Source organism: Gymnogyps californianus, unplaced genomic scaffold, assembly GCF_018139145.2.
Source record: "Gymnogyps californianus isolate 813 unplaced genomic scaffold, ASM1813914v2 HiC_scaffold_53, whole genome shotgun sequence".
Taxonomy (NCBI): domain Eukaryota; kingdom Metazoa; phylum Chordata; class Aves; order Accipitriformes; family Cathartidae; genus Gymnogyps; species Gymnogyps californianus.
Window position 1 is genome coordinate 167163 of NW_026114433.1, and position 27653 is coordinate 194815.

The window sequence follows — 27653 nt, forward strand, 5'->3', positions numbered from 1 at the left end:
GTATACATTGAATATTTAAAAGCGGCAATGTATCCTAATTTATGAGTTTTGTCATTAGAAAAAGATGAAGATGGAAAAAAAGATGAGCTTCTGGGTACACTGTGGATCTGAAGAAGGGCTTGTGCACCCAAAAGACCATTTATTTTTTCCAATTCAGATTTGGTCACATTTTGAGGAATTTCTGTGGCTCAAGGACATCTGCTTGAAAGCTTTCACATTTCCTTGCTTCAGTTTCCCGATAGGAGGCTGAACTGTGCAGCCAGCACCCAGATTAGGTCACATCCTTAAGAGCTATTGCACCCTTTTGGGTTGAATAGCTAGCCAAATTCAGGGTGTTAAAGGTTGTCTCCATTAGGACAGGGGAACTGACAAGGGACTCAGATATTTCCTTGATACTGTTTGTTTACAAAGATTTCTTATATCTCTAAACATAGCAAGATTCAAGCATTGATGTGCAGTATCAAGTATTAATGTGCAGCTCACAGTTCAAGTTGCCTTTCCCATCAGGCAATAACTCAAAAGCTGTTTTAGTTTTACTTTAGGGCTCTACTCCCTTTTTTTTTTTTTTTTTTTTTTTTTTTTTTTTTTTGTAACTGAGCTCTCTCCCAATATCTTTCAATTTTCAACTTCTCTTTCATGGTCACAAATCACAAACCTCCATAAAACAGTAGCCATCAAAGTTCTTTACTGTCTTTTGTTCAAGTATCCAGGTCTATAAGAACATAGAAGTTATGCTCATCAGTAGTAACCCTACCCCTGTATCTTATTTCATCTTTCAGCCATTACTCCAACTACTATCTTACCCAGTATGAAAGATGTTTTTAAATATAGCTAGACCAAGACAAGAGTAGTTCCAAGAGACTTTTTCAACACAGAAAATGCTAAATCATACTTTGTTGACCACTGAAATGTTTCCCTTTTTCCCCCAGCCCACTAAATGACTGAATTTGTAAAATGCCTTTCCTGATACTTATTGTACACCTATTAGCTATAATGAAATTCAATCCAATCATTAGCTCAAAACTATCCAGACTCCTAGCTGAAATTCCAACTGGTCCAGTTTCCCTACTCCATTTTCAGACAGGTTCACATCCCTGGTCACTGTCTCCATTTCAGACCAATTAGGTGATTAATTTTTCAATCCCTTATTCCCTTGTATTATTAGCTTGTCTGATTCAATAATACACTTGAGCCAATGTCCCAGGAATTTTAAGGATCCTATTCAATATTTATTGGTCAGACTTCCATTATGTCTGTCTAGCTGCCATAGGTACATCATGAGCTTAATCCTGAATCTGTAAACTTTGTCCCTTCAGACTAGTTGCTTTCCATTTTTTGAACTGGGTGAAATATCACTGAAATATCACCTACTGGTCATTGTAGATTTAAAATCAACTTTTTATGGGCATGTTTTTTAGTATACTAGCATTTCACTCAACTGCTTCCCTTAGAATATGCATTACTGTCTGCATTCTTTGCTTTACAAATCAAATATTCATCTAATCTTCAAAAATATAAACTAGCCAAGTCTTCCTTTCTTCATCAAGCATAGCAGGCACATATCAGTTCTTACAAGAAGTGTTTAACTCCAAATTTTAAAAAATTCACAATGCTAGATCTTCTTATGTCTCTTCCTCTTAGGAATAAAAATAATAGTATTGATTAACAAGGCAGTAACTCGGCTTTTTTCTCAGCTAGAAGAAGAATGCAAAAACCCCCAAACATTAGAGGTAAGGAATCTATAAAGGAAAGAGAGGAATTTTCTGAAATTCATTGCTACTTTGTCAATATAATAGGAATACAGTCAAATATTAATGGGAAAAAAAATAAATTATATCTTCTGAAGCTGAGACTTAAAAATAAACACATTATGCTATCCCTTACAAAATATCAAATAAATACAGGGAGTACCAGTTATGGAAGAGAATCTTATAAATTCAGCAGATGCTTTCAAAATCAGTAGTAAAATTAGTGAAATATAAATATAAGATCAAAACACATAAATGTAGGTTATGTTTAATTTCTAAATCAGAGTGTTGTGGACATATGTTTGAAACCTTAAGATGACTCATCGTTCATGGCTTTCTGCCTGGATAACCATACTGTAGATTGTGCCATTTCTACTTTACTGATGTATTGCTGTGGTGATGACATATATAATTTTATCATAAAGTTTCTGTTAATGGGCCAAACTGTGTCCTCTGTAATGATCATGGAACCAAACCGCATTGAATGTGAAGGACCACTTTTATCTTGAAAGTATTGTCAGCTGATCTCAGTGGGATGATATGAGATAAACATTACTTTCACCCTTTTCTGTATTTATTGCAACTTTATCCAGCTTTCAAGGCTTTGAAAGACTTGGTGTCTTTATTTGATGCAGTCTGCCCATTTGTTTCTTTAAGTATAGCTGTCTGTCTGTATATGGAACTTGATCAGCTAGGGCTTTTACAGATAACATTTCAGTGATCATTTTATTTGAATATATATTCCCTGCTGTGGATTTTCATGGTTTTGTTGTAGTCTTTGCACCTAATTTTTCATCAGACAAGTAGCTGATGCCTTCTTACTCAGTACATTTAGATTTTTGTTTTGAATCTGATTCAAAACTTTTGAGTAAACAAAAAGGCTTGCATTGATTTCATAGATCTTTAATTGATTTTTATTTATCAATGTAAGATTGGTAAGAGAATGGGGACAGCATTTTTTGTTTAAAGATTTGGTTTGATTCTTTAATTTTATTCTAATTAATCCATTGAGAATGCAAGTTGCCTAATGGAACGGAGACATTTTTATGGCAAGTTTGTTTCTTTTGTAAAGCAACCATGAAAATACTAATCCCTAGCACATTTTAACTTAGTTTTTCTTTGGCTGCCTTCTTGTTTATAAATTAAACGTTTTAACTCTCCTGTTTTGATACTCCTTCTTGTCCCTGGTGTGACTTGTTCAAAGAACTTTCTGTCTGGGGTGTTGCAGCAGAGCAGATTCAGACAGTTCTGCTCGGAGAAGGAAGTGGAGAGTTTTGGTTCCTATTTTGCACTTCTGGAACAGTTTAGGGAAGGAAGCACCTTTACACCTTTTATTGTTCGTGGTTGCTGACATCATATCCTTCCCTGACCACTCTGTGCGTGTTTCCTGCCATTCTATCAAGATTCTTCCATGCTGCAGAGAGGGGATAGTGGGTGTGAGTGCACGTGTGTGCACATGTGCATGTATACATCTGTGTGAATGTACAAGAGAGGTGTGATTGAATGATCTGCTGCACTTGTCCATTAGGTTTTTTTCCCTTCTCAAGGCTCAGATCAATCTTCTGTCAGCTGTCACTGTCTCTGACAAATCATATAGTGAAGAGAAGCCTGCCAAAAATGAAGTTCCTCTTTTTGTAAGCAGTCTGATTTTTTTTTAATGTTTGAGTTTGAAAAAAAAAATGCAGAAGACTAACACCATAGCATGTAACTGTATTTCTTTAAATGCAAATTGTTTGGATGTAACCATGTCATTATGTTGGAAAGTTTCTTTTTTGTGAAAAGTTATTTTGACAAAGCTTCTGGAATAATTTTAAGTTCCTTTTTAGATTCTTTTAGGTAATGAAAGCCTGCAGTATTATTTGAGTTTTGTAGTACTTTTTCTAACTAGTGCTAGTTTTCTAGCTTTATTTGTGTTAGGGAAATACAATTTATCAGTTAACAGGAACTTTAAATACTTAATACTGTAATCCTTAATCCTGTGGGAACTTTCAGAAAAGTTTTGGGAGCATTGCTGAAGTCCTAAAACAGCCATGGAGATTTGTTGGTCTCCAAAGTTATTTACATTCTTTTTGACACAGAAGTAGCCAACCTTTGAAGGTGTCAAGGAAAAAAAAGAAATAAATTTGCTAGACAAACTGAATAGCTTTTATTTGAAATTAGACTAGTAAACAAGAAGCAAATGAGAGCGCTATTTTTTTCATCAATGCAAGAAAATGTAACCTGCTGCCTGTCAGAAGCAGAATTATGTTTCTTTGCAAGTTGTATATTGGGTATATATGGTCTAACACATTCTTTCTTCTCCTTCAGCTTCTCTCAGACTGTATGATAATATTTAATAACAAAATCATCCTTGTTCCCCTTCACCTTTATTTTCCTGCTCATCTATTTTTCCACTTAAAGTAAAATTAGTGTATTTAGTGGATTACTCCAGGTAATGAACAAGATTCAGCTCCTCAAGTGTTGCATGAATTATTTTAAGATAATTTTGTGTAGATCATAGGAATTAAGTGTTCTGACTCTAAACTGTCTATAAAAGTTTTTGTTGTTTGAAGGTTAGTCTTAAATGGGGAACTGATAAGTGTGTGGGAGACACTCACCATATTGCCACTCCACTAAGATTTGTGCCCTTCCTGGTATATTTTCTCAGTATTCAGTGATTTTTCTGAACTCATTCAACATGAGAATCTTTATCTGCAAAGCAGCTCTCATCCTTGCTAATCATGTCACCACTTCTCAAATCTGTCCACCCTAACATTCTACACTGAAATGAATTAGACCATAGGTGGGCATAGTGCTGTAAGCCAATAGTTCCACCGGGTTCAGCTGAATTCAAGGAAATTGTTCCATATGCATTTGCTGTGGATTAGCATATTGGCTTACTGTTACAGAGAAAGCCTGTTAGACTCCTTTGGATCCCGCATGTGCATAGGAAAAACCATTCTAACACTCTGTGTCAGAGGTAAGACTACAGGAAAAACAGGAAAGAAACTTAGTCCAAGGAAATTTAAAACTATTTCTAAAAATAGACTGGGTTTGTTTGTCAACACTGAATATCAGATAAGACTGTCTCCTAGCTCTTTTTAGAAAAAAGTTTTATAAATACATTAAACTACTTTATTTCAGTGTTTTGGAATTTTATTTTTTTGTGGTTAATATGATCAAGTGCCTTTGTATCTTTTTAGGCAGTGAAAAGTTGCTGAACTGTTTTCAAATAGGTGAAAAGCAGCAAAAAAATTTTTGCAGCCTTTACACTTTATAATATTGTCAATACGAATTGTTCCATTTTACATGCCATATTCTGCATTACAATAATGATTTAGGATGATGTAAAAAGGCATTCATGTACAAAAAGATAGTGAATATTATACTTGAAATTTTGTTTTTCCCAGCAAACTAATTATATCATAGTGGCTAGTTATAAATCTCCAACTGACTGCTTATCTGTTAACTCCTTTTTTTCTTAGAGTAATAAAACACTGAGTGGCTTAAATTTTAATGTATGCAAAGAAAATCAAGAGAGAATTGAAGATCAGAATGAGTGATGTCTAGCTTTTCTACCTCAGTAGCTTTGAATCAGAGCCAAATAATGGATTAAATGGCGAGAACATTGGCTTAGCGTTATGTAACATATTGTGGGAATTTATCAGGTTGGCTGCAAGATGATGAGCTTAAAATAAATAAGGAAACACCAACTTCTGTTTTAAAATAATTAAATTTTGATTTCCAAGTAAATATTTTTAATATAATATGGAACTAACTTAAAAACTTGAAAATAATTTTAAGTGAATCTTGTTCAAATTTGTTTTCTCTTCTGTATTTAAAAGAACTCTATGCTGTTCTATTCAAAATATCGAAATATAAAAATAGATAAACAGGTTAAAACCAGAAAAAATAAGCATATTTTATTTTAGTACCAGATGAACATAATTTGTGTATTTTCTTATATTTTTATCTAGTCTTTTATTGCTTAAAATATTTTGCATGTGATAAAAATTAATTTTGTGATTTATGACATTTTGTGAAATAGGGAACGGTTATTACATGCTATTATGTATTTTTATATATTTTGTCTGACTTTTGCAATAGAACTAGTATTGTAAAGCTCAGGGAGCTGATATCAGTTCATTACTAAAACTGTGAAAATATTTGTTCAAAACATTCTTCATTCCCTATTACTCTGTGTTACATAGCTTGGTTTCTGGTGCAAAAATTCTTAGAAGGAAAGATGTGCATGTTTGCTAGTTATAAATAGTTTGTCAAAACAGTTTGAAATTTTCTCTAAAATGAAATGAGGGAAAACACTACTTTTTTCTTGAAGCATCTTGAGTAATACTTGCACTAATCTATATTCTTAAAGAATAAAGTTAAAAGTTTTGGATTTAAACTAGCTGATCTCTCTCATATAGCAAAGAACACTTTAATAAAGGTGCATCCTATTTGCATAATGAGGGACATTATCACCTCTGCTGTCACAACACAACATTGTTTTCCCTTCAGAAATTAATTAGCTGGTCTACTTAGCATACATAGATACAGAAAGGTTCATTAACTCTCTGATTTAAGTAATTTTTCATATTAGTGGAGTGATATTTAAAACTAGAGTTACCTAATTCTGTTAGTTTTGACAATGTACATTTCAGTCGTTTTACTCATTTCTTGAAATATTTGTGGGCTTGTTCATAAAAAGAAACTTCTGAATGGTATTATTAATATTTCCTTATGCATTTCTTACTTTATAGATGCAGTAAATATTTATTATAATTTACTTGTACACTAAATTATAATTAGGACACTTAGTCAACTTCCTATAGTAACTTTCAGTTAGTTATCAATTTTATAGTAACATTTGATTTTGTTTGTGTGTTTAGTATGAAAGGATGGAGGAGACTGTGAACTGAGTAGTTCAAGTGCTGAAGAAGGAGACTTGTTTTGAGGAAACAGGAAAAAGGAAGAAAAGAAAAGGGAAAATACATAATTTTAAGGAAGAAGGAGAGGAAAAAAAACGGGGACTATGGGGAGAAAAAAGATTCAGATTACAAGGATTATGGATGAACGTAACAGACAGGTGAGTAGCAAAAATACTGTATTTGAACATCATATATTTCTAGGGTGCATTATTCTCAGAAGTGTTTAAAACGGTGATAATTTTGTATATATACATATGTATACATATACACAATGTATGGAAGACTATCAAAGAAAAGGTACTTCTGGAAACAATCAGAAACTTCACACACAGCTTTTTCAAATTTAGTAATGTGTAGATAGGAATATATTACTCTAGGCTTTGATTATACAAAGACTGATGTGTATGCTTTACTTTGGGCCCTCTCTGTAGTCCCTTTGGCTTCAGTATATAATATATATGGTTAAGCACATATGCAAGTTGTTACAGGATTCAGGCTTATAGTACTGTATTTTGTGACCTATTATATTCTGCCTTTATTTGCATGAGGACTTTCTTTTAAATTCATAGATTCAAATTATTTGCATTTCTACATGTTTGCAGTGTTTTTATTTTTACCTCCTGCATAAAAAAAAAATGGTACTTCATACAAAAATCTGATATGTTCTTGTCTGAATGTGGATTTTAAAAAGAATTTGTGCAGCATAACACATTCTAAAACCAACACACAATAATATTGTCATGTTGCAGTCATAAAGTCTCCCTTATCAATGCTATGGCTAAATAGGTCTATCAGGATTGGTTAAATAATTATTATCACTGTTTTAAATAAAATGACTGAGTAGCTCAATGTCACATACTAGCAATACTACCACTACTAGTTAAAATAGGATCATAAATTAGAGCAACTGCTTTTCTGTTCTCAGAAAAATAAAATTCAACAATTGCCATCTTAAAATCAGTGAAAAGCTACTGCTGTTTACATCTGATGTATCTGATGGGTGTTTTGTTGAAACTGGAGATTCCCAACTGTGAGAAATTCTCAATAAAATTGTTTAACACTATAACTAGTGTTCTGCATACATGTGGCTGAAATTTAGAAGTAATCTTCTGTAATTGTTTTTAAGCACCTGATATTGAGTTCCTATTAGTATATTAGTTCTATTCATTTGATTTATTATTTTCTTCATATATTCAGGTTGTTTTATAAGAAATGATTATGTTGTTAGATTTCAAGGATTTTATAATGCCATAAATAACTCAATCTAGGCATAATGACAAATTATAATTTTAAAGTATGCTTTCCCAGAATTTGTAAATTCTGTATTGTGAATAGTCACTTGTGTTCTTCATGGCAGAAAATCACATTTAAAAGCAAAAAATACAAGGATTTATGATGAATACATTCTGTAATTTCCTTAAAGGTTACTTATTGCTGTGGGCCAAGCTAAAAAGCAATAATTCTGTCAATATAAAACCACCACCATATTTGTTTTAATTGGTTTATAATTTGGAATGGAAATTGGATTTGGAATATTGAACTGCATGTATCATTAACTGTTATGACACTGTTTGTTTTAAACTCTCCCATACTACCATGGTTTCTTTTCAAAGTGTACCTGAATTATCATTTTGTAAATAAAACTACAAAATTTTGCCATTAGTAGCATTAGTTTATACAACACCTTCAGCGTCAAGTTGTTTACTCAAATACAGGACTTATAGAGGATTTAAATCCCCAATTCTGTGAATCAGGTATCTTTCAAGAAGATAAATTTACTTTAAAACAATGATACAGTAAGTGTTTAAGTCATTCACTGTAGAGTTTCAAGACTTCTAGCACCAGCTTTCAGAACTAATAATTATCAATAAAACTATAACACTAGAATATTAACAACTGTAGTATTAGTGCAGAAAGCATTTATCTTGCTAGGATTTGATAATTTCCATAGTTCTGGTTAGCCAGATACATTGTGAAGCTGAAGGTATAGATTTACTGTGCTTTAGCCTCCACATACTATAATTGGCGTGATTCTACTTCGCATTTCTATTAATATATTGAAATATAATTTAGAAAGTGTTTCTACTGGTTTTGTCCTCTTTACATTTAGCACCCTGATTTAAAGCTCAGTGAAGTCCATAAAAAGATTTCCATTGGTTCAGTTGAACTGTGGGATAAGGCTTTTCAGTTTTAGCCATTGTCCTGGTTTCAGCTGGGACAGAGTTAACTTTCTTTTTAGTAGCTGGTACAGTGCTGGGTTTTGGATTTAGGGTGAGAATGATGTTGATAACACGCTGATGGTTTAGTTGTTGCTAAGGAGCGCTTATCTTCAGCCAAGGACTTTTCAGTTTCCCATGCTCTGCCAGCTAGCAGGTGTGCAAGAAGCTGGGAGGGAGCACAGCCGGGGCAGCTGACCCGAACTAGCCAAAGGGCTATTCCATACCATGGAACCTCATGCCCAGTATATAAACAGGGGGGAGCTGGCCGGGAGGCACGGATCACGGTTCGGGAACTAACTGGGCATCGGTCAGCGGGTGGTGATCAATTGCATTGTGCATCACTGGTTTTTTTTCTTCCCCCCTCCTTCCTTTTTTTTTTCTTATATTCCTTTTCATTACTATTATTATTATTATTCTATTTCATTATTACTATTGTTAGTATTATATTTTACTTTAGTTATTAAACTGTTCTTATCTCAACCCACGAGTTTTACTTTTTTTTTTTTCCTTTCCTTTCCTCCTCCTCACCCCACTGGGAGGGGGAGGGGGAAGCGGCTGCGTGGTGCTGAGTTGCTGGCTGGGGTTAAACCACGACAGCCTTTTTGGCGCCAACGTGGGGCACGAAGGGTTGAGATAACGACAGATCTGATCAGAGTGTGTTAAAACAAACTTGTTACAAGTATTCATTGTATTGGTTTGATAGTTACTGGTTACAATGTGGGTTCTTTTGCTCTCAAGGTTGGTGTGGTGGTTCTTGAAGTTGCGTTATGTAATGCCCTACTTGCAGTATATGCTCCCTGTTGTGCTGTTTATCATCTGTGGGAACCGGGCTAGAGTTATCACGTTGTTGTTGTTTGTAACACTGGTTTATGATATGATAGAAGTGCAAGCCGTGAAACTAATCGGGTGTTTGTACTCGGCATTGTTGTCACCTCTGTACTTCGGGAGCCACCTCTGGGAGACTATTAATAATTGTACCTTTGACCTTTTCTCCTCTGGGAGCCAATCTGTGGAGGAGAGATCTCCATACTTCAGGTGCTATCTCCTAGAGAATATTAATAACTGCACTTTCTACCTTTTCTCCTCAGGGAGCCAACCTATTGGGGAGACATCTTACCACATCTTCCCTTTCTCCGCCAGGTTAATTACAATAGCATTGAAGGAGTTGTTTGTAAATTTTGAATCTCCTTGGGATGTTGAACTTAGTATGGTCCTATTGCTAGGAATCAGCCTGTTCCTGAATGTGGTTCAGGTCTTGTTTAGTGTTAAACAACTATTTAAAAATACCACCCAGAGATCAGCTCCCACGACTGCAGCTACTCCAACCCTGGTGACAGACACTGCAGCTACTCAAACTCTGGCAACAGGTACTGTGGCTACTCAAACCTTGGCGATGGATGATGCAGCTGAACTAGAGAATCAACCGGTGCCAATATCAATCGCCCCTATACAGAAGAAAAAATATACAAAAAAATCAGTTCGATTAGCGAAGGATGAAGGTGAACCAGGGTCATCACGAGAACAGGAGGAAGAGGCAGAACCAGAGGTAATCACCCGATCCCTATCCCCGAGTGAGCTGCGAGATATGCGAAAAGACTTCAGCCATCATCCAGGCGAGCACATTATCACCTGGCTGCTCCGATGCTGGGACAAAAGGGCTAGTAGCCTGGAATTAGAGGGTAAGGAAGCCAAGCAGCTGGGATCCCTTGCTAGGGAAGGGGGCATTGACAAGGCAATTGGAAAAGGGACACAAGCCCTCAGCCTCTGGAGGTGACTTCTGTCAGGTGTGAGGGAAAGGTATCCCTTCAAGGAAGATGTTATATGTCAGCCAGGCAAGTGGACCACCATGGAGAGAGGTATCCAGTACCTGAGGGAATTAGCCGTGCGGGAGATGGTTTATTATGACCCAGACGATGGGCAGTTACCCACAGATCCAGATGAAGTCCAACGTGCACGACCCATGTGGCGGAAGTTTGTATGAAGTGCACCATCATCGTATGCCAATGCATTGGTAGTAATGGACTGGAAAAACAAGGAGGGACCAACAGTAGATGAATTGGCTGGCCGACTTCGGCAATACGAAGAAAGTCTCATTTCCTCCCTCGTTGCGGCTGTGGAGAAACTGCCAGACATACTAGCCGAGAAATGGTCCCAAGAGTTCCAGCGATGTGAGGATAAGTTTGGCCGCCCACCTGTACGGACCAATACCTCAGCTATTAGGAGAAGGTATTCTTCTGGGCAAGAGAGAAGGTATATACCACGGGGTACCCTGTGGTTTTACCTGCTTGACCAGGGAGAGGATATGAGAAAGTGGGATGGAAAACCTACCTCAGTCCTAGATGCACGGGTATGGGAATTGCGAGGAAAAACAATCACACATGAGGGCTCTTCCAGGAAAATTGCTGCTTCAGCCTCCAGTGAGCACTGCGAGAGGTGTGGCAGACAGAGTGGAAGGGCTGATCTTACTCCTGATCCTATGAGAAGGAATTCTAATCCATTTTTACAAAGAGTGAGTGGAGAATCCTATGACCAGGACTAGAGGGGCCCTGCCTCCAGCCAGGTGGAGGAGAGGGACAACCGGGTTTACTGGACTGTGTGGATCCGATGGCCTGGCACATCACACCCACAGGAGTACAAGGCTCTAGTAGGCACCAGTGCACAGTGTACTCTAATGCCATCAAGCTATAAAGGGCAGAACCCATCTGTATTTCTGGGGTGACAGGGGGATCCCAACAGCTCACTGTATTGGAGGCTGAAGTGAGCCTAACTGGGAATGAGTGGCAGAAACACCCCATTGTGACTGGCCCAGAGGCCCCATGCATCCTTGGCATAGATTATCTCCGGAGAGGGTATTTCAAGGACCCAATAGGGGCACCAGTGGGCCTTTGGTATAGCTGCCTTGGAGACAGAGGGAATTGAACAGTTGTCCACCTTGCCCGGACTCTCTGAGGACCCTTCGGTTGTGGGGTTGCTGAGGGTCAAAGAACAACAGGTGCCGATCGCTACCACAACAGTGCACCGGTGGCAATATCGCACCAACCGAGACTCCCTGATTCCCATCCATACGCTGATTCCTCGACTGGAGAGCCAAGGGGTGATCAGCAGGACTCGCTCACCCTTTAACAGCCCCATATGGCCAGTGCGAAAGTCTAACGGAGAGTGGAGACTAACAGCAGACTATTGTGGCCTGAATGAAGTCACGCCGCCGCTGAGTGCGGCCGTGCCAGACATGCTAGAACTTCAATATGAACTGGAGTCAAAGGCAGCCAAGTGGTACGCCACAACTGATATCGCTAATGCATTTTTCTCAATCCCTTTGGCAGCAGAGTGCCGGCCACAGTTTGCTTTCACTTGGAGGGGCGTCCAGTACACCTGGAATCGACTGCCCCAGGGGTGGAAACACAGCCCCACCATTTGCCATGGAGTGATCCAGAATGCACTGGAAAAAGGGGGAGCTCCAGAACACCTGCAGGACATTGATGACATCATCGTATGGGGCAACACAGCAGAAGAAGTTTTTGAGAAAGGGGAGAAAATAATCCAAATCCTTCTGAAAGCCGGTTTTGCCATAAAACAGAGTAAGGTGAAGGGACCCGCACAGGAGATTCAGTTTTTAGGAATGAAATGGCAAGATGGACGTCGTCACATCCCAATGGATGTGATCAACAAAATAGCAGCTATGTCTCCACCGACTAGTAAACAGGAAACGCAAGCTTTCTTAGGGGTTGTAGGTTTTTGGAGAATGCATATTCCAAATTACAGTCTGATTGTAAGCCCTCTCTATCAAGTGACCTGGAAGAGGAACGATTTCAAATGGGGCCCTGAGCAACAACAAGCCTTTGAACAGATTAAACGGGAGACAGTTCATGCAGTAGCCCTTGGGCCAGTCCGGGCAGGACCAGATGTTAAAAATGTGCTCTACACCGCAGCCGGGGAGAATGGCCCTACCTGGAGTCTCTGGCAGAAAGCACCCGGGGAGACCCGAGGCCGACCTCTAGGGTTTTGGAGTCGGGGATATCGAGGATCCGAGGCCCACTATGCTCCAACTGAAAAGGAGATATTAGCAGCATATGAAGGAGTTCGAGCTGCCTCGGAAGTGGTTGGTACTGAAACACAGCTCCTCTTAGCACCCCGACTGCCAGTGCTAGGCTGGATGTTCAAAGGGAAGGTTCCCTCTACACATCATGCAACTGATGCTACGTGGAGTAAGTGGGTTGCACTGACCCCAGTGTGAAACCCCAGTCACCCAGGAATCCTGGAAGTGATCACAGACTGGCCAGAAGGCAAAGATTTTGGAATATCACCAGAGGAGGAGGTAACGCGTGCTGAAGAGGCCCCACTGTATAATGAACTGCCAGAAAATGAGAGGCAATATGCCCTGTTCACTGATGGGTCCTGTCGCATTGTGGGAAAGCATCGGAGGTGGAAGGCGGCTGTATGGAGTCCTATACGACAAGTTGCAGAAACTGCAGAAGGAGAAGGTGAATCGAGTCAGTCTGCAGAGGTGAAAGCCATCCAGCTGGCTTTAGACATTGCTGAACGAGAAAAATGGCCAATACTTTATCTCTATACTGACTCATGGATGGTGGCAAATGCTCTGTGGGGGTGGTTGCAGCAATGGAAGCAGAGTAACTGGCAACGCAGGGGTAAACCCATCTGGGCTGCCCCATTGTGGCAAGATATTGCTGCCCGGCTAGAGACCCTGGTTGTGAAAGTACGTCATGTAGATGCCCACATACCCAAGAGTCGGGCCACTGAAGAACATCAAAACAACCAGCAGGTAGACAAGGCTGCTAGGATTGAAGGGGCTCAGGTAGATCTGGACTGGCAGCATAAGGGTGAATTATTTATGGCTCGGTGGGCCCATGACACCTCAGGCCATCAGGGAAGAGAGGCAACATATAGATGGGCTCGTGATCGAGGGGTGGACCTGACCATGGACACTATCGCACAGGTCATCCATGAATGTGAAACATGCGCTGCAATCAAGCAAGCCAAGCGGTTAAAGCCTCTTTGGTATGGGGGACGATGGCTGAAATAGAAATATGGGGAGGCCTGGCAGATTGACTATATCACACTCCCACAAACCCGCCAAGGCAAGCGCCATGTGCTTACAATGGTGGAAGCAACCACCGGCTGGCTGGGAACATATCCCGTGCCCCATGCCACCACCCGGAACACTATCCTGGGCCTTGAGAAGCAAGTCTCATGGCGACATGGCACCCCAGAAAGGATTGAGTCAGACAATGGGACTCATTTCCGAAACCACCTCATAGACACCTGGGCCAAAGAGCACGGCACTGAGTGGGTGTATCACATCCCCTGTCATGCACCAGCCTCCGGGAAAATCGAGTGATACCATGGGTTGTTAAAGACTACATTGGGAGCAATGGGTGGTGGGACCTTCAGACATTGGGACACACATCTAGCAAAGGCCACCTGGTTAGTCAACACTAGAGGATCTGCCAATCGGGCTGGCCCTGCCCAATCAGAACTTTTACGTACTGTAGAAGGGGATAAAGTCCCTGTACTGCACATGAAGAATATGCTAGGGAAGACAGTCTGGGTCACTCCTGCCTCAGGCAAAGGCAAACCCATTCGTGGGATTGCTTTTGCTCAAGGACCTGGGTGCACTTGGTGGGTGATGCGGAAGGATGGGGAAGTCCGATGTGTGCCTCAAGGGGATTTGATTTTAGGTGAGAATAGCCAGTGAATTAAATTGTATTATGTTGATTTCTATATAACCCTGCCATTGTATGTCATCATTATTGTAATTTTTATGTGCTATATTAATGGTATTACAGTAAGAATTACTTAGATTAATGAAGAATGAACTTTGACAAAACTGAGTGAAGTGCAGTAGTGATGGAACCAGGACTGACTTCAGCATGCAACAGTCCGACACCACACACCATCCTCCTGCTGTGCCCAATGTCACCCGCCCGCCGCACCACACCGAAGCCCAATTCTGTTCTGCCGACTGAGCGGACTTTGCATCATCCCTCCTGCCCAGACAGACTGTTATGACAGATGGAGCCCAAAGTCATGGACTGAATGAACTCAACAGACATTGGATAGAGATGGCCCATAGACTGTGGGAATGATATCTGTGTGTATATATTAAAAGACAGGAAAGGTGATGGTGATTAATTGGAAATGTATTGGAAAGTGTGGGATCTGGGCATGATGTAAATGGTATAGAATAAGGGGTGGATACTGTCCTGGTTTCGGCTGGGACAGAGTTAACTCTCTTCTTAGTAGCTGGTACAGTGCTGGGTTTTGGATTTAGTGTGAGAATGATGTTGATAACACGCTGATGTTTTAGTTGTTGCTAAGGAGCGCTTATCTTCAGCCAAGGACTTTCCAGTTTCCCATGCTCTGCCAGCAAGCAGGTGTGCAAGAAGCTGGGAGGGAGCATGGCCAGGGCAGCTGACCCCAACTAGCCAAAGGGCTATTCCATACCATGGAACCTCATGCCCAGTATATAAACTGGGGGGAGCTGGCTGGGAGGGGCGGATCGCGGCTCAGGAACTAACTGGGCATTGGTCAATGAGTGGTGAGCAATTGCATTGTGCATCACTGGTTTTTTTCTTCCCCCCCTTCCTTTTTTTGTTATATTCCTTTTCATTACTATTATTATTATATTTCATTATTACTTTTGTTAGTATTATATTTTACTTTAGTTATTAAACTGTTCTTATCTCAACCCACGAGTTTTATTATTTTTTTCCCTTTCCTCCTCCTCACCCCACTGGGAGGGGGAGGGGGAAACGGCTGCGTGGTGCTGAGTTGCTGACTGGGGTTAAACTGCGACAGCCAGATATATAAATGATTAAACACAACTGGATTTTTCACTAATAGCTGATTGTTTTTTTAACCATTTATATGGGACATACTCTTTCACAAGTCTTATTGTTTCTTAAAATATAATGTGTTCCATAAGCTATTGCTGCTTCTGTGGGAAGTTGCATCATTTATTTATTTTCTAATTTATACGTGTACAGTAATCTTAAAATGCTAGCTGGTTTGTATTCCTGCCATAAATATATTTTTAATGTACAGAATATATTAAATGGTTGCAGAGGAAAAAACTGTTAAAAGTTTTTGATTAATAAAGTTAAAATCCCAATGGAAGCACAGTTCTCCAATGCTTATTCATAGCTCCATTTGCCATGACATGGAAATAAGACTATAAGTTTATAAGATTGGATTTTTTTCCTTCTTACTAGCTCACCAGAAGATGTTTGCAAGAACAGCAGCAAATCTGCTGACTTGAAACTGACTTATTGTTATTTATAATCAAACTCAGTGTGGTTTCAAAGTATAAGGCATGTTAGATGGGAATATGATGTACATGGATTATGCATCCTTGGCTTTTTTCAATCATACATTCTCTGCAGGTGTGCTGGTTTTGGCTGGGATAGAGTTAATTTTCTTCCTAGTAGCTTGTATGGGGCTGTGCTTTGGATTTGTGCTGAAAACAGTGTTGATAACACAGGGATGTTTTGGTTACTGCTGAGCAGTGCTTACACAGAGTCAAGGCCTTTTCTGCTTCTCACACCACCCCACCAGCGAGGAGGCTGGGGGTGCACAAGAAGCTGGGAGGGGACACAGCTGGGACAGCTGACCCCAACTGCCCAAAGGGATATTCCAGACCATAGGACGTCATGCTCAGCATATAAAGCTGGGGGAAGAAGAAGGAAGGGGGGGACGTTCAGAGTGATGGCGTTTTGTCTTCCCAAGTAACCATTAGGCGTGATGGAGCCCTGCTTTCCTGGAGATGGCTGAACACCTGCCTGCCCATGGGAAGTGGTGAATGAATTCCTTGTTTTGCTTTGCTTGCGTGTGCAGCTTTTGCTTTATTTATTAAACTGTCTTTATCTCAACCCACAAGTTTTCTCACTTGTACCCTTCAGATTCTCTCCCCCATCCCACTGTGGGGGGAGTGAGTGAGCAGCTGTGTGGTGCTGAGTTGCTGGCTGGGGTTAAACCACAACAGTCCTTTTTGGCATCCAACATGGGGCTCCAAGGGTTCGAGATAATGACAGGTTTGATTGGAATGTGCTAGATCAAATTTATAGCTGTTATTGCTGTTTAGCTATTAATTGGCAGGCTCCTGTGCTTGCCATGGGGCTTGCTTGCCTTACTGTATATTAGAGTCTAGTGCTCATTAGTGGCTGCTTTTTGCTTTCGCTGCTTGCTGTACTGCTGTACTGCTGCTCATCTTACTTTGCTGTGCCTGGGAACATTTTGATAACAGCAATGGCCGTGCGCCTGGGCTGGTAGATGGCCCTGGCATCACTGCTGTTTCTGTGCTGCTGTACCACGACAGCAGGGCAGCACGTACAGGGAAAAAATAGGTGGAGCATGTATCAGAACCAAGCGATACAGCAATAGCTGAATTCTTCCACTCTCTCCCACTGCAAGGAGGAAGCTGTTTGGATAACAGTTTCTGCAAAAGAGTTTATGTTGTTACAAGGCTTGTGGAAGACAATTTCTGTCCTTGCTTTTCCAATCATTTGCCCAGTGTCCTGACTAGCTATTTAGGTTAACCATTGAACATATTTATCCTATCAATATAACAGCTGTTTTCTTCCACACTACTGTCTGCTATGGTAGGAAACTCTTCTACTGTTCAAAGTGCTTGTATTAGCAGATTGGAAAGGACAAAAAAAGTGCTGGTCTCCCTTCAAGAGGATTTCTTTTGAGCAAGTCTAGTTGGTTGGACTTGTGTACTTTAGTCACCATCCTGGTATTAAATGTAAATTAAAACTGCCTAAAGAGTTATATGTCTCTGGCTGCAAATCTCATAGAAATATGCAATATTGGGGTACAATCTGTTTTTCCTGAAACTATTTGAAATGTCAAAAGTTTTTTGTAAGTTAAAGGAAAACTACTGCAGCCTAAACATTAGAAGCCCAGTCCTGTTACCCTGGAGTGCATGAGAGCTCTGTCATTGACTTAAATAAGTGTAGAATCCAGGCTTTTAACTAGGAGCCATTCATTTAATGTTGTTTCATGTGGGCTGCCAGTTGGCTATATTTTCCCGGCCCTCATAGTTACTGTATGGTGACAAAGGGAGCAAGGATGTTTGAATCTTCTGTGCATGATTCCAAATTCTCTTCAGTTGTGAAACTTTCAGAAATACCCATAGCTATCAGAAAAAAATCCCTTTCACTTTGCTTTAAGCCACAGGAAGAAGGAATATAAATAAGTGACAGGGTTAGAGTAAACATGTATTTATTTAGGTATTTTGGTTACCATCATGGTATTAAATCTAAATTAGAGGTCTCAAAAGAATCCTGTTATAAGCAGCCAATGTGACCAGAGACTTCCTTTTTATTATGACAACACTGGATAATATAGTCTTAGTAAATGTGGGATAAATAAGACATTTTTGGTAGTGCTGTTCAAGCTCATGAGATTGTGGTAGCCTTGCCAATGGGCCATCAGAGTAGACTACATACTTTATATCAGTGGCACCACCAATAGAACTGGTGGCCAAAAATATTAGCACTGACATCTGATGTTGGAAGCTCCTGACTGCTACAAGTTCTTTATGCAGGAATTCCTATCAGATTGGAGAAGGCTGCTGTGAAGAAATCTGGGTTGTTTGAAAAAAGAGGAAGGATATTTGTAAAAACATGGCTGAAATTTATTTTCAAGTGAAAAAAATATTTCAATTAGCTCTATCATGGTCAACACACAAAGGAAAATTTTCATTCATTCCCCTCAGAAAAGTCCTTATAATTTTTCACATTTCTGTTTCCTGTTTGAAACATTTTTGTTGGTTTTAATGAGGGCCTTTTGGGGTCTACCATAGACTGGGATCATCTGAAGTTGTCTTTACACCAGTCCAAGCAGGGTTGCCCAGACTTAAAATAAATAGGTGTAAGGACCTAATGGCATTGTATTACTGTTATACAAGGTCACTTACAAAATGTTTCATTAAATCCATGGTCTGTGAGCTAAATTCAGAGCCACATTGACTCAGGAAGAGGGCATATTGACCCAACAACATTCTAATATCAGGTTTGGAACACGCTCTTACTTTTAATATGCTGATATTTCTAGTTAGTATCAAGAAAGATCTGGTCTTACATGGCAAGCCACCATTTTTTATCCCTCTGATTGTCTTGTTCATTAGTTCTGCATTTTTTTCCTGCTTGTGAAGCATGCTGTTGTCAGATTCTCAATTTAAACTGAGCTGAGCTTAGCTAATGACTGCACACTTTGTTTGCAACATCTTTCAATTTGTAATGAGCCGCTGGGGGCTTAAGTGTTATTAAATACCATAGGAAGTGTATACTTCAATATTAAGACACTTAAATATTAAGACACCATTTTCAAATAGCATGTCTCTGTAATTCTATGGGCTATTACAGTAATAAACACTCGATGCTTAACTTTTTCATGTGTTAAACTTTTTATCATTCTTTGATTCCAGCAAATCTGTAGAGGTATAAAGCAAGACTTGCTGCAGTTAGCTCAATAGAGAATGAATTAAAGTATATAAGTACAGTGAGGTTATGGGGCAGGGGAAGAATATCCTGGAAGGAAATGACCATTTGCAGAAAGACCTAGATTTGTTCTAGCTAATGCTGCTAGCTTCAAAACTAATTTCAGGCTTGTGCATCTATTTTTATCTGTGCTTCAGCTCTATTTAAAAGGAAAGAGTAAAAGACTATTGGCTGATTCAGAACCTCCCCTGTAGAAACAGAAAAGAGCCTTGCATATTAGTGCTAAAATGAATGCAAGTTACAGAAGAAACTTTTTTCCATCAGTTTCCTGATATTTTCAGTCTTCCTTCATGGGGCATCTTGATTTTATTCAAGATCTTTTAGGATTTTTTTTTTTCCCCCAGAGAATTATTTTTAGATGAAAACATATATGCTAAACTGTGCAACTAAGCATCATTCCATTCAATGAACCTTTGTCTTAAATATAATATTCTCTTTATCTTTTACATGTATTTGAATTCCCCTTCTTGCTTACATTAAATTTCACACAACAAGAAATATCCTTGGAATATAGCATTACAGTTAGGCCCTGGTCCTATTTTTTTCAGAAGAAAAGTTAGGTTTCTGTAAGCAAAGAATACACCCCAAGTTTTCATGACTTCCAAATTGTAGTGACCTGCACAGCCCTGATAGCACTTTTCATGTTGTGCCAGACTACCTGAGAGGTAAAGTTTTAAGAGAGATGCTAAACTGAGTCATGAATTTCTAGAATGTAGTTAAGTGTGCTTGTATTATAAATGTATGTTTTGAGCATAATTTAGAGTGAATTAGTGTAAGGTAACGTTTTAGGTCAAATATTACTTTTAATTTGAAGTGTGAGCAAGAAGCCTAAGTAAAGAGACTGCAATATTAAATAAGCCATCTCCCAACACAGTGGAGCTGAAAACTACTGCAGACACAGGCACAGCCTTGCTTTCTTGCAAGGAATGGATTGGAAAGCCCTGGGGGAGAAAGAGCTGGAGGTGGGAAGCAGAACTGAAGCCACTGTGGAGAGGAAGAAGTTACATACTTCCTGTTATGAAAGGAAATGCAAACAAATGTGCTTCCTGACCATTTGCTCAGCAGGGGATGAAATATTCTTTGACTTTTACCTTACAAACATTTTAGCTGCACAGAACTAGTAAACATGTTTTTTATCCTAAACATCTATTTGTACCTGCAAGAAACAGTGATAGGATACAGAAAAAAGTCCGCTTTCTTGTATATTGTATTAGCCAGTGTGTTTTTGATTGAGATATGATTTTTTTCATTAATATGATGTCTTTGCCTAGAACATGTACATATATATACATCTATAAATAATGGATTTAATCTTATCTGTCTGATTCAACTAAAGGAAATGAAATAGCAGAGAATCACCATTATTTTTCTTGCATCCCTATCTGTTGTTTAGATCTTAATTTATAAGTTAAAGTGTGAAGCATACTTGATACTGCCTAACCTACTAATTTCTGAGCTGCTATATCACCTGTTAATTAACACATCTTCAAATTATCCCTCCTCTTGACTCAAGAAGAAAAAAATTAATATCGAAGATTGACCATCATTTTAGGATTTGGGAAAACTAAATTATATTGCTATTTTAAGTTTTTGACCAGTTATTTATGTACTAATATACTAAAAATAGGGCATAACAAAGAAGTACAAAGCCTTTTTTTATACAGATTAATCATGAACATTTTATTTGTTATAACTATAATTAATATAATACATAATAGAAAATAATATATTATATAATAAATAATATATATTATATAGCTAACTCTTCTTTATCTGGACTATTCAGCAAGTTGTAGCTCATTATGCTTCAGGCTTTCCAGGACAATAGTTCTTTTACCAGAATGTATCACTGCTGTCTCATACCTGTAAGTTATGCTGAAGGGTTATAAGAACATGGAAGGAGTGTCCTGGTTTCGGCTAGGACAGAGTTAATTTTCTTCCTAGTAGCTGGTATAGTGCTGGGTTTTGGATTTAGTAGGAAAAGAATGTTGATAACACACCGATGTTTTCAGTTGTTGCTAAGTAGTGTTTATCCTAAGTCAAGGATTTTTCAGCTTCTCGTGCCCAGCCAGCAAGAAGGCTGGAGGGGCACAAGAAGCTGGGAGGGGACACCGCCAGGACAGCTGACCCAAACTGGCCAAAGAGCTATTCCATACCATATGACATCATGCCCAGTATATAAACTGGGGGGAGTTAACTGGGAGGGGGGATCGCGGCTCGGGAACTAACTGGGCATCAGTCAACGAGTGGTGAGCAATTGCATTGTGCACCACTTGCTTTGTATAGTTTAATTCTTTTAGTATTGCTATTGTCATATTATTATTATTATCATTATCATTGTTTTTCATTCCTTTCTGTCCTATTAAACTGTCTTTATCTCAACTCACGAGTTTTTTTTTCCTGATTCTCTCCCCCATCCCAGGGGTGGGGGGGCAGTGAGCAAGCGGCTGCGTGGTGCTTAGCTGCCGGCTGGGGTTAAACCACGACAAGGAGGCTGCTGAAGGTTCCTTCACTGCCCTTTAAAGGGCCTTTCATTTAATCATAGAATCATAGAATGGTTTGGGTTGGAAGGGACCTTTAAAGATCATCTAGTTCAACCCCCCTGCCATGGGCAGGGACATCTTTCACTAGATCAGGTTGCTCAAAGCCTCGTCCAACCTGACCTTGAACACTTCCAGGGAGGGGGCAGCCACAACTTCTCTGGGCAACCTGTTCCAGTCCCTCACCACTCTCATCGTAAAAAATGTCTTCCTTATATCCAATCTAAATCTACCCTCTTTCAGTTTAAAACCATTGCCCCTTGTCCTGTCACTACAGGCCTTGGTAAAAAGTCTCTCTCCATCATTCTTATAAGCCCCCTTTAAGTATTGGAAGGCTGCAATAAGGTCTCCCCGGAGCCTTCTCTTCTCCAGGCTGAACAACCCCAACTCTCTCAGCCTGTCCTCATAGGAGAGGTGTTCCAGCCCTCTGATCATTTTTGTGGCCCTCCTCTGGACCCACTCCAACAGGTCCATGTCTTTCCTGTACTGAGGACCCCAGAGCTGGATGCAGTACTCCACGTGGGGTCTCACCAGAGCAGAGTAGAGGGGGAGAATCACCTCCCTCGACCTGCTGGCCACGCTTCTTTTGATGCAGCCCAGGATACAAATGGCTCTCTGGGCTGCAAGTGCACATTGCCGGGTCATGACCAATTTTTCATCCACCAGTACCCCCAAGTCCTTCTCTGCAGGGCTGCTCTCAATCCCTTCATCCCCCAGCCTGTATTGATACTGGGGATTGCCCTGACCCAGGTGCAGGTCCTTGCACTTGGCCTTCTTGAACTTCATGAGATTTGCATGGGCCCATTCCTCAAGCCTGTCAAGGTCCCTCTGGATGGCATCCCTTCCCTCCAGGAAATCAACTGCACCACTCAGCTTGGTGTCATCCGCAAACTTGCTGAGGGTGCACTCAATCCCACTGTCTATGTCATTAATAAAGATATTGAACAGTACCGGTCCCAATACAGATCCCTGAGGGACACCACTTGTTACTGATCTCCATTTGGATATAGAACTGTTGATTGTAACTCTTTGGACACGTCCATACAGCCAATTCCTTACCCATCTAAGAGTCCATCTGTCAAATCCATATCTCTCCAATTTAGAGGCAAGAATGTCGTGGGGGACCGTGTCAAAGGCCTTGCAGAAGTTGCTCTTCCCTTGTCCACTGATGCAGTCACTCCATCGTAGAAGGCCACCAGATTAGTCAGGCACAATTTACCCTTGGTGAAGCCATGTTGGCTATCCCTAATCACCTCACTGTCTTCCATATGTTTCGACATGTCTCCCAGGAGGATCTGTTCCATGATCTTACTGGGCACGGAGGTGAGGCTGACTGGTTGGTAATTCCCAGGGTCCTCCTTTCTACCCTTTTTAAAAATGGGTGTGTCCTGGTTTCGGCTGGGACAGAGTTAACTTTCTTTTTAGTAGCTGGTACAGTGCTGTGTTTTGGATTTAGTGTGAGAATGATGTTGATAACACGCTGATGGTTTAGTTGTTGCTAAGGAGCGCTTATCTTAAGCCAAGGATTTTTCCAGTTTCCCATGCTCTGCCAGCAAGCAGGTGTGCAAGAAGCTGGGAGGGAGCATGGCCAGGGCAGCTGACCCCAACTAGCCAAAGGGGTATTCCATACCATGGAATGTTGTCCTGGTTTTGGCTGGGACAGAGTTAACTTTCTTTTTAGTAGCTGGTACAGTGCTGTGTTTTGGATTTAGTGTGAGAATGATGTTGATAACACACTGATGGTTTAGTTGTTGCTAAGGAGCGCTTATCTTCAGCCAAGGACTTTTCAGTTTCCCATGCTCTGCCAGCAAGCAGGTGTGCAAGGAGCTGGGAGGGAGCAGAGCCGGGGCAGCTGACCCGAACTAGCCAAAGGGGTATTCCATGCCATGGAACCTCATGCCCAGTATATAAACTGGGGGGAGCTGGCCGGGAGGGGTGGATCGTGGCTCGGGAACTAACTGGGCATCGGTCAGCGGGTGGTGAGCAATTGCATTGTGCATCACTGGGTTTTTTTTCCTTTCCCCCCCCTCTTTTGTTGCATTCCTTTTCATTACTATTATTATTATATTTCATTATTACTATTGTTAGTATTATATTTTACTTTAGTTATTAAACTGTTCTTATCTCAATCCACGAGTTTTACTTTTTTTCCTTTGCTTTCCTCCTCCTCACCCCACTGGGAGGGGGAGGGGGAAGCGGCTGCATGGTGCTGAGTTGCTGACTGGGGTTAAACCACGACAGCCTTTTTGGCGCCCAACGTGGGGCACGAAGGGTTGAGATAACGACAGATCTGATCAGAGTGTGTTAAAACAAACTTGTTATAAGTATTCATTGTATTGGTTTGATAGTTACTGGTTACAATGTGGGTTCTTTTGCTCTCAAGGTTGGTGTGGTGGTTCTTGAAGTTGCGTTATGTAATGCCCTACTTGCAGTATATGCTCCCTGTTGTGCTGTTTATCATCTGTGGGAACCGGGCTAGAGTTATCACGTTGTTGTTGTTTGTAACACTGGTTTATGATATGATAGAAGTGCAAGCCGTGAAACTAATCGGGTGTTTGTACTCGGCATTGTTGTCACCTCTGTACTTCGGGAGCTGCCTATGGGAGACTATTAATAATTGTACCTTTGACCTTTTCTCCTCTGGGAGCCAATCTGTGGAGGAGAGATCTCCATACTTCAGGTGCTATCTCCTGCAGAATATTAATAACTGCACTTTCCACCTTTTCTCCTCAGGGAGCCAACCTATTGGGGAGACATCTTACCACATCTTCCCTTTCTCCGCCAGGTTAATTACAATAGCATTGAAGGAGTTGTTTGTAAATTTTGAATATCCTTGGGATGTTGAACTTAGTATGGTCCTATTGCTAGGAATCAGCCTGTTCCTGAATGTGATTCAGATCTTGCCTAGGGTTAAACAACTATTTAAAAATACCACCCAGAGATCAGCTCCCATGACTGCAGCTACTCCAACTCTGGCGACAGGCACTACGGCCACTCAAACTCTGGCGACAGGCACTGCAGCTACTCAAACCCCAGCGACAAGCAGTGTGGCTACTCAAACCCCAGCAACAAGCAGTGTGGCTACTCAAACTCTGGCGACAGCTACTGCAGCTACTCTAATCCCTATGACAAGCACTGTGGCTACTCAAACCCCAGCAACAGGCACTGTGGCAACTCAAACCTTGGCGATGGATGATGCAGCTGTACTAGAGAATCAACCGGTGCCGATATCAATCGCCCCTATACAGAAGAAGAAATATACAAAAAACTCAGTTCGATTAGCGAAGGATGATGCAGCTGAACTAGAGAATCAACCGGTGCCAGTATCAGTCGCCCCTATACAGAAGAAGAAATATACAAAAAACTCAGTTCGATTAGCGAAGGATGAAGGTGAAGCAGGGCCATCACAAGAACAAGAGGAAGAGGCAGAACCGGAGATAATCACTCGATCCCTATCCCCGAGTGAGCTGCGAGATATGCGAAAAGACTTCAGCCGTCATCCGGGCGAGCACATTATCACCTGGCTGCTCCGATGCTGGGATAATGGGGCAAGTAGCTTGGAATTAGAGGGTAGGGAAGCCAAGCAGCTGGGATCCCTTTCTAGGGAAGGGGGCATTGACAAGGCAATTGGAAAAGGGACACAAGCCCTCAGCCTCTGGAGGCGACTTCTATTGGGCGTGAGGGAAAGGTACCCCTTCAAGGAAGACGTTATATGTCACCCAGGCAAGTGGACCACCATGGAAAGAGGTATCCAGTACCTGAGGGAATTAGCCGTGCTAGAGATGATTTATTATGACCCGGACAGTGCACAATTACCCAGAGATCCAGACAAAGTTCACTGCACACGACCCATGTGGCGGAAGTTTGTACGGAGCGCACCATCATCGTATGCCAACCCATTGGCAGTACTAACTTGGAAAGACAAAGAGGCACCGACAGTGGATGAAATGGCTCGCCAACTCCAGCAACATGAAGGAAGTCTCTCTTCCTCCCTACGAGCCTGTGTCTCGGCTGTGGAAAAACTGTCCGAAAAGTCCGAAAAACTGATCGAACTGATCAAAAATTCCTACTCCCCACCTGTACAGACCAATATCTCAGCTATTAGGAGTGAGTGTTCCTCTGATCAAGAGAGAGAATATAGAAGGTACACACCACGGGGTACCCTGTGGTTTTACCTGCGTGACCACGGAGAGGACATGAGGAAGTGGGAGAGAAAACCTACCTCGGTCCTAGATGCACGGGTACGTGAATTGAAAGGAAAAACAACCAGAGAAGGGGATTCTTCCAGGAAAGATGCCGCTCCGGTTTCCAGACAGAGTAGAAGGGCTTCTGACCCTCTTGAAGGGACCTCTAAGTCATTTTTACAAGAAGTGAGTAACAAATACTCTGACCAGGATTAGAGGGGCCCTGCCTCCAGCCAGGCGGAGGAAAGGGACAACCGGGTTTACTGGACTGTGTGGATCCGATGGCCTGGCACATCACACCCACAGGAGTACAAGGCTCTAGTGGACACCGGTGCACAGTGTACTCTAATGCCATCAAGCTATAAAGGGGTAGAACCCATCTGTATTTCTGGGGTGACAGGGGGATCCCAACAGCTCACTGTATTGGAGGCTGAAGTGAGCCTAACTGGGAATGAGTGGCAGAAACACCCCATTGTGACTGGCCCAGAGGCCCCATGCATCCTTGGCATAGATTATCTCCAGAGAGGGTATTTCAAGGACCCAAAGGGGTACCTGTGGGCCTTTGGTATAGCTGCCTTGGAGACAGAGGCAATTGAACAGTTGTCCACCTTGCCCGGTCTCTCGGAGGACCCTTCGGTTGTGGGGTTGCTGAGGGTCAAAGAACAACAGGTGCCGATCGCTACCACAACAGTGCACCGGTGGCAATATCGCACCAACCGAGACTCCCTGATTCCCATCCATACGCTGATTCGTCGACTGGAGAGCCAAGGGGTGATCAGCAGGACTCGCTCACCCTTTAACAGCCCCATATGGCCAGTGCGAAAGTCTAATGGAGAATGGAGACTAACAGTAGACTATTGTGGCCTGAATGAAGTCACGCCACCGCTGAGTGCTGCTGTGCCAGACATGCTAGAACTTCAATATGAACTGGAGTCAAAGGCAGCCAAGTGGTACGCCACAAGTGATATCGCGAATGCATTTTTCTCAATCCCTTTGGCAGCAGAGTGCCGGCCACAGTTTGCTTTCACTTGGAGGGGCGTCCAGTACACCTGGAATCGACTGCCCCAGGGGTGGAAACACAGCCCCACCATTTGCCATGGAGTGATCCAGACTGCACTGGAAAAAGGGGGAGCTCCAGAACACCTGCAGGACATTGATGACATCATCGTATGGGGCAACACAGCAGCAGAAGTTTTTGAGAAAGGGGAGAAAATAATCCAAATCCTTCTGAAAGCCGGTTTTGCCATAAAACAGAGTAAGGTGAAGGGACCCACACAGGAGATTCAGTTTTTAGGAATAAAATGGCAAGATGGACGTCGTCACATCCCAATGGATGTGATCAACAAAATAGCAGCTATGTCTCCACCGACTAGTAAACAGGAAACGCAAGCTTTCTTAGGGGTTGTGGGTTTTTGGAGAATGCATATTCCAAATTACAGTCTGATTGTAAGCCCTCTCTATCAAGTGACCCGGAAGAGGAACGATTTCAAATGGGGCCCTGAGCAACAACAAGCCTTTGAACAGATTAAACGGGA

At 41.2% G+C, this 27653-nt stretch overlaps 1 protein-coding gene across 1 annotated transcript in view; it reads left to right on the top strand.

Moving 5' to 3' along the window:
• LOC127028973 (myocyte-specific enhancer factor 2C-like) overlaps positions 1-27653 on the top strand; it is a 159410-nt gene that overhangs the window by 40307 nt on the left and 91450 nt on the right. The window contains exon 2 of the mRNA XM_050914651.1: positions 6617-6813. Within this exon, the coding sequence (XP_050770608.1) occupies positions 6760-6813 (54 nt within the window). The 5' untranslated portion in view covers positions 6617-6759. The remainder of the gene's footprint in view (positions 1-6616; positions 6814-27653) is intronic.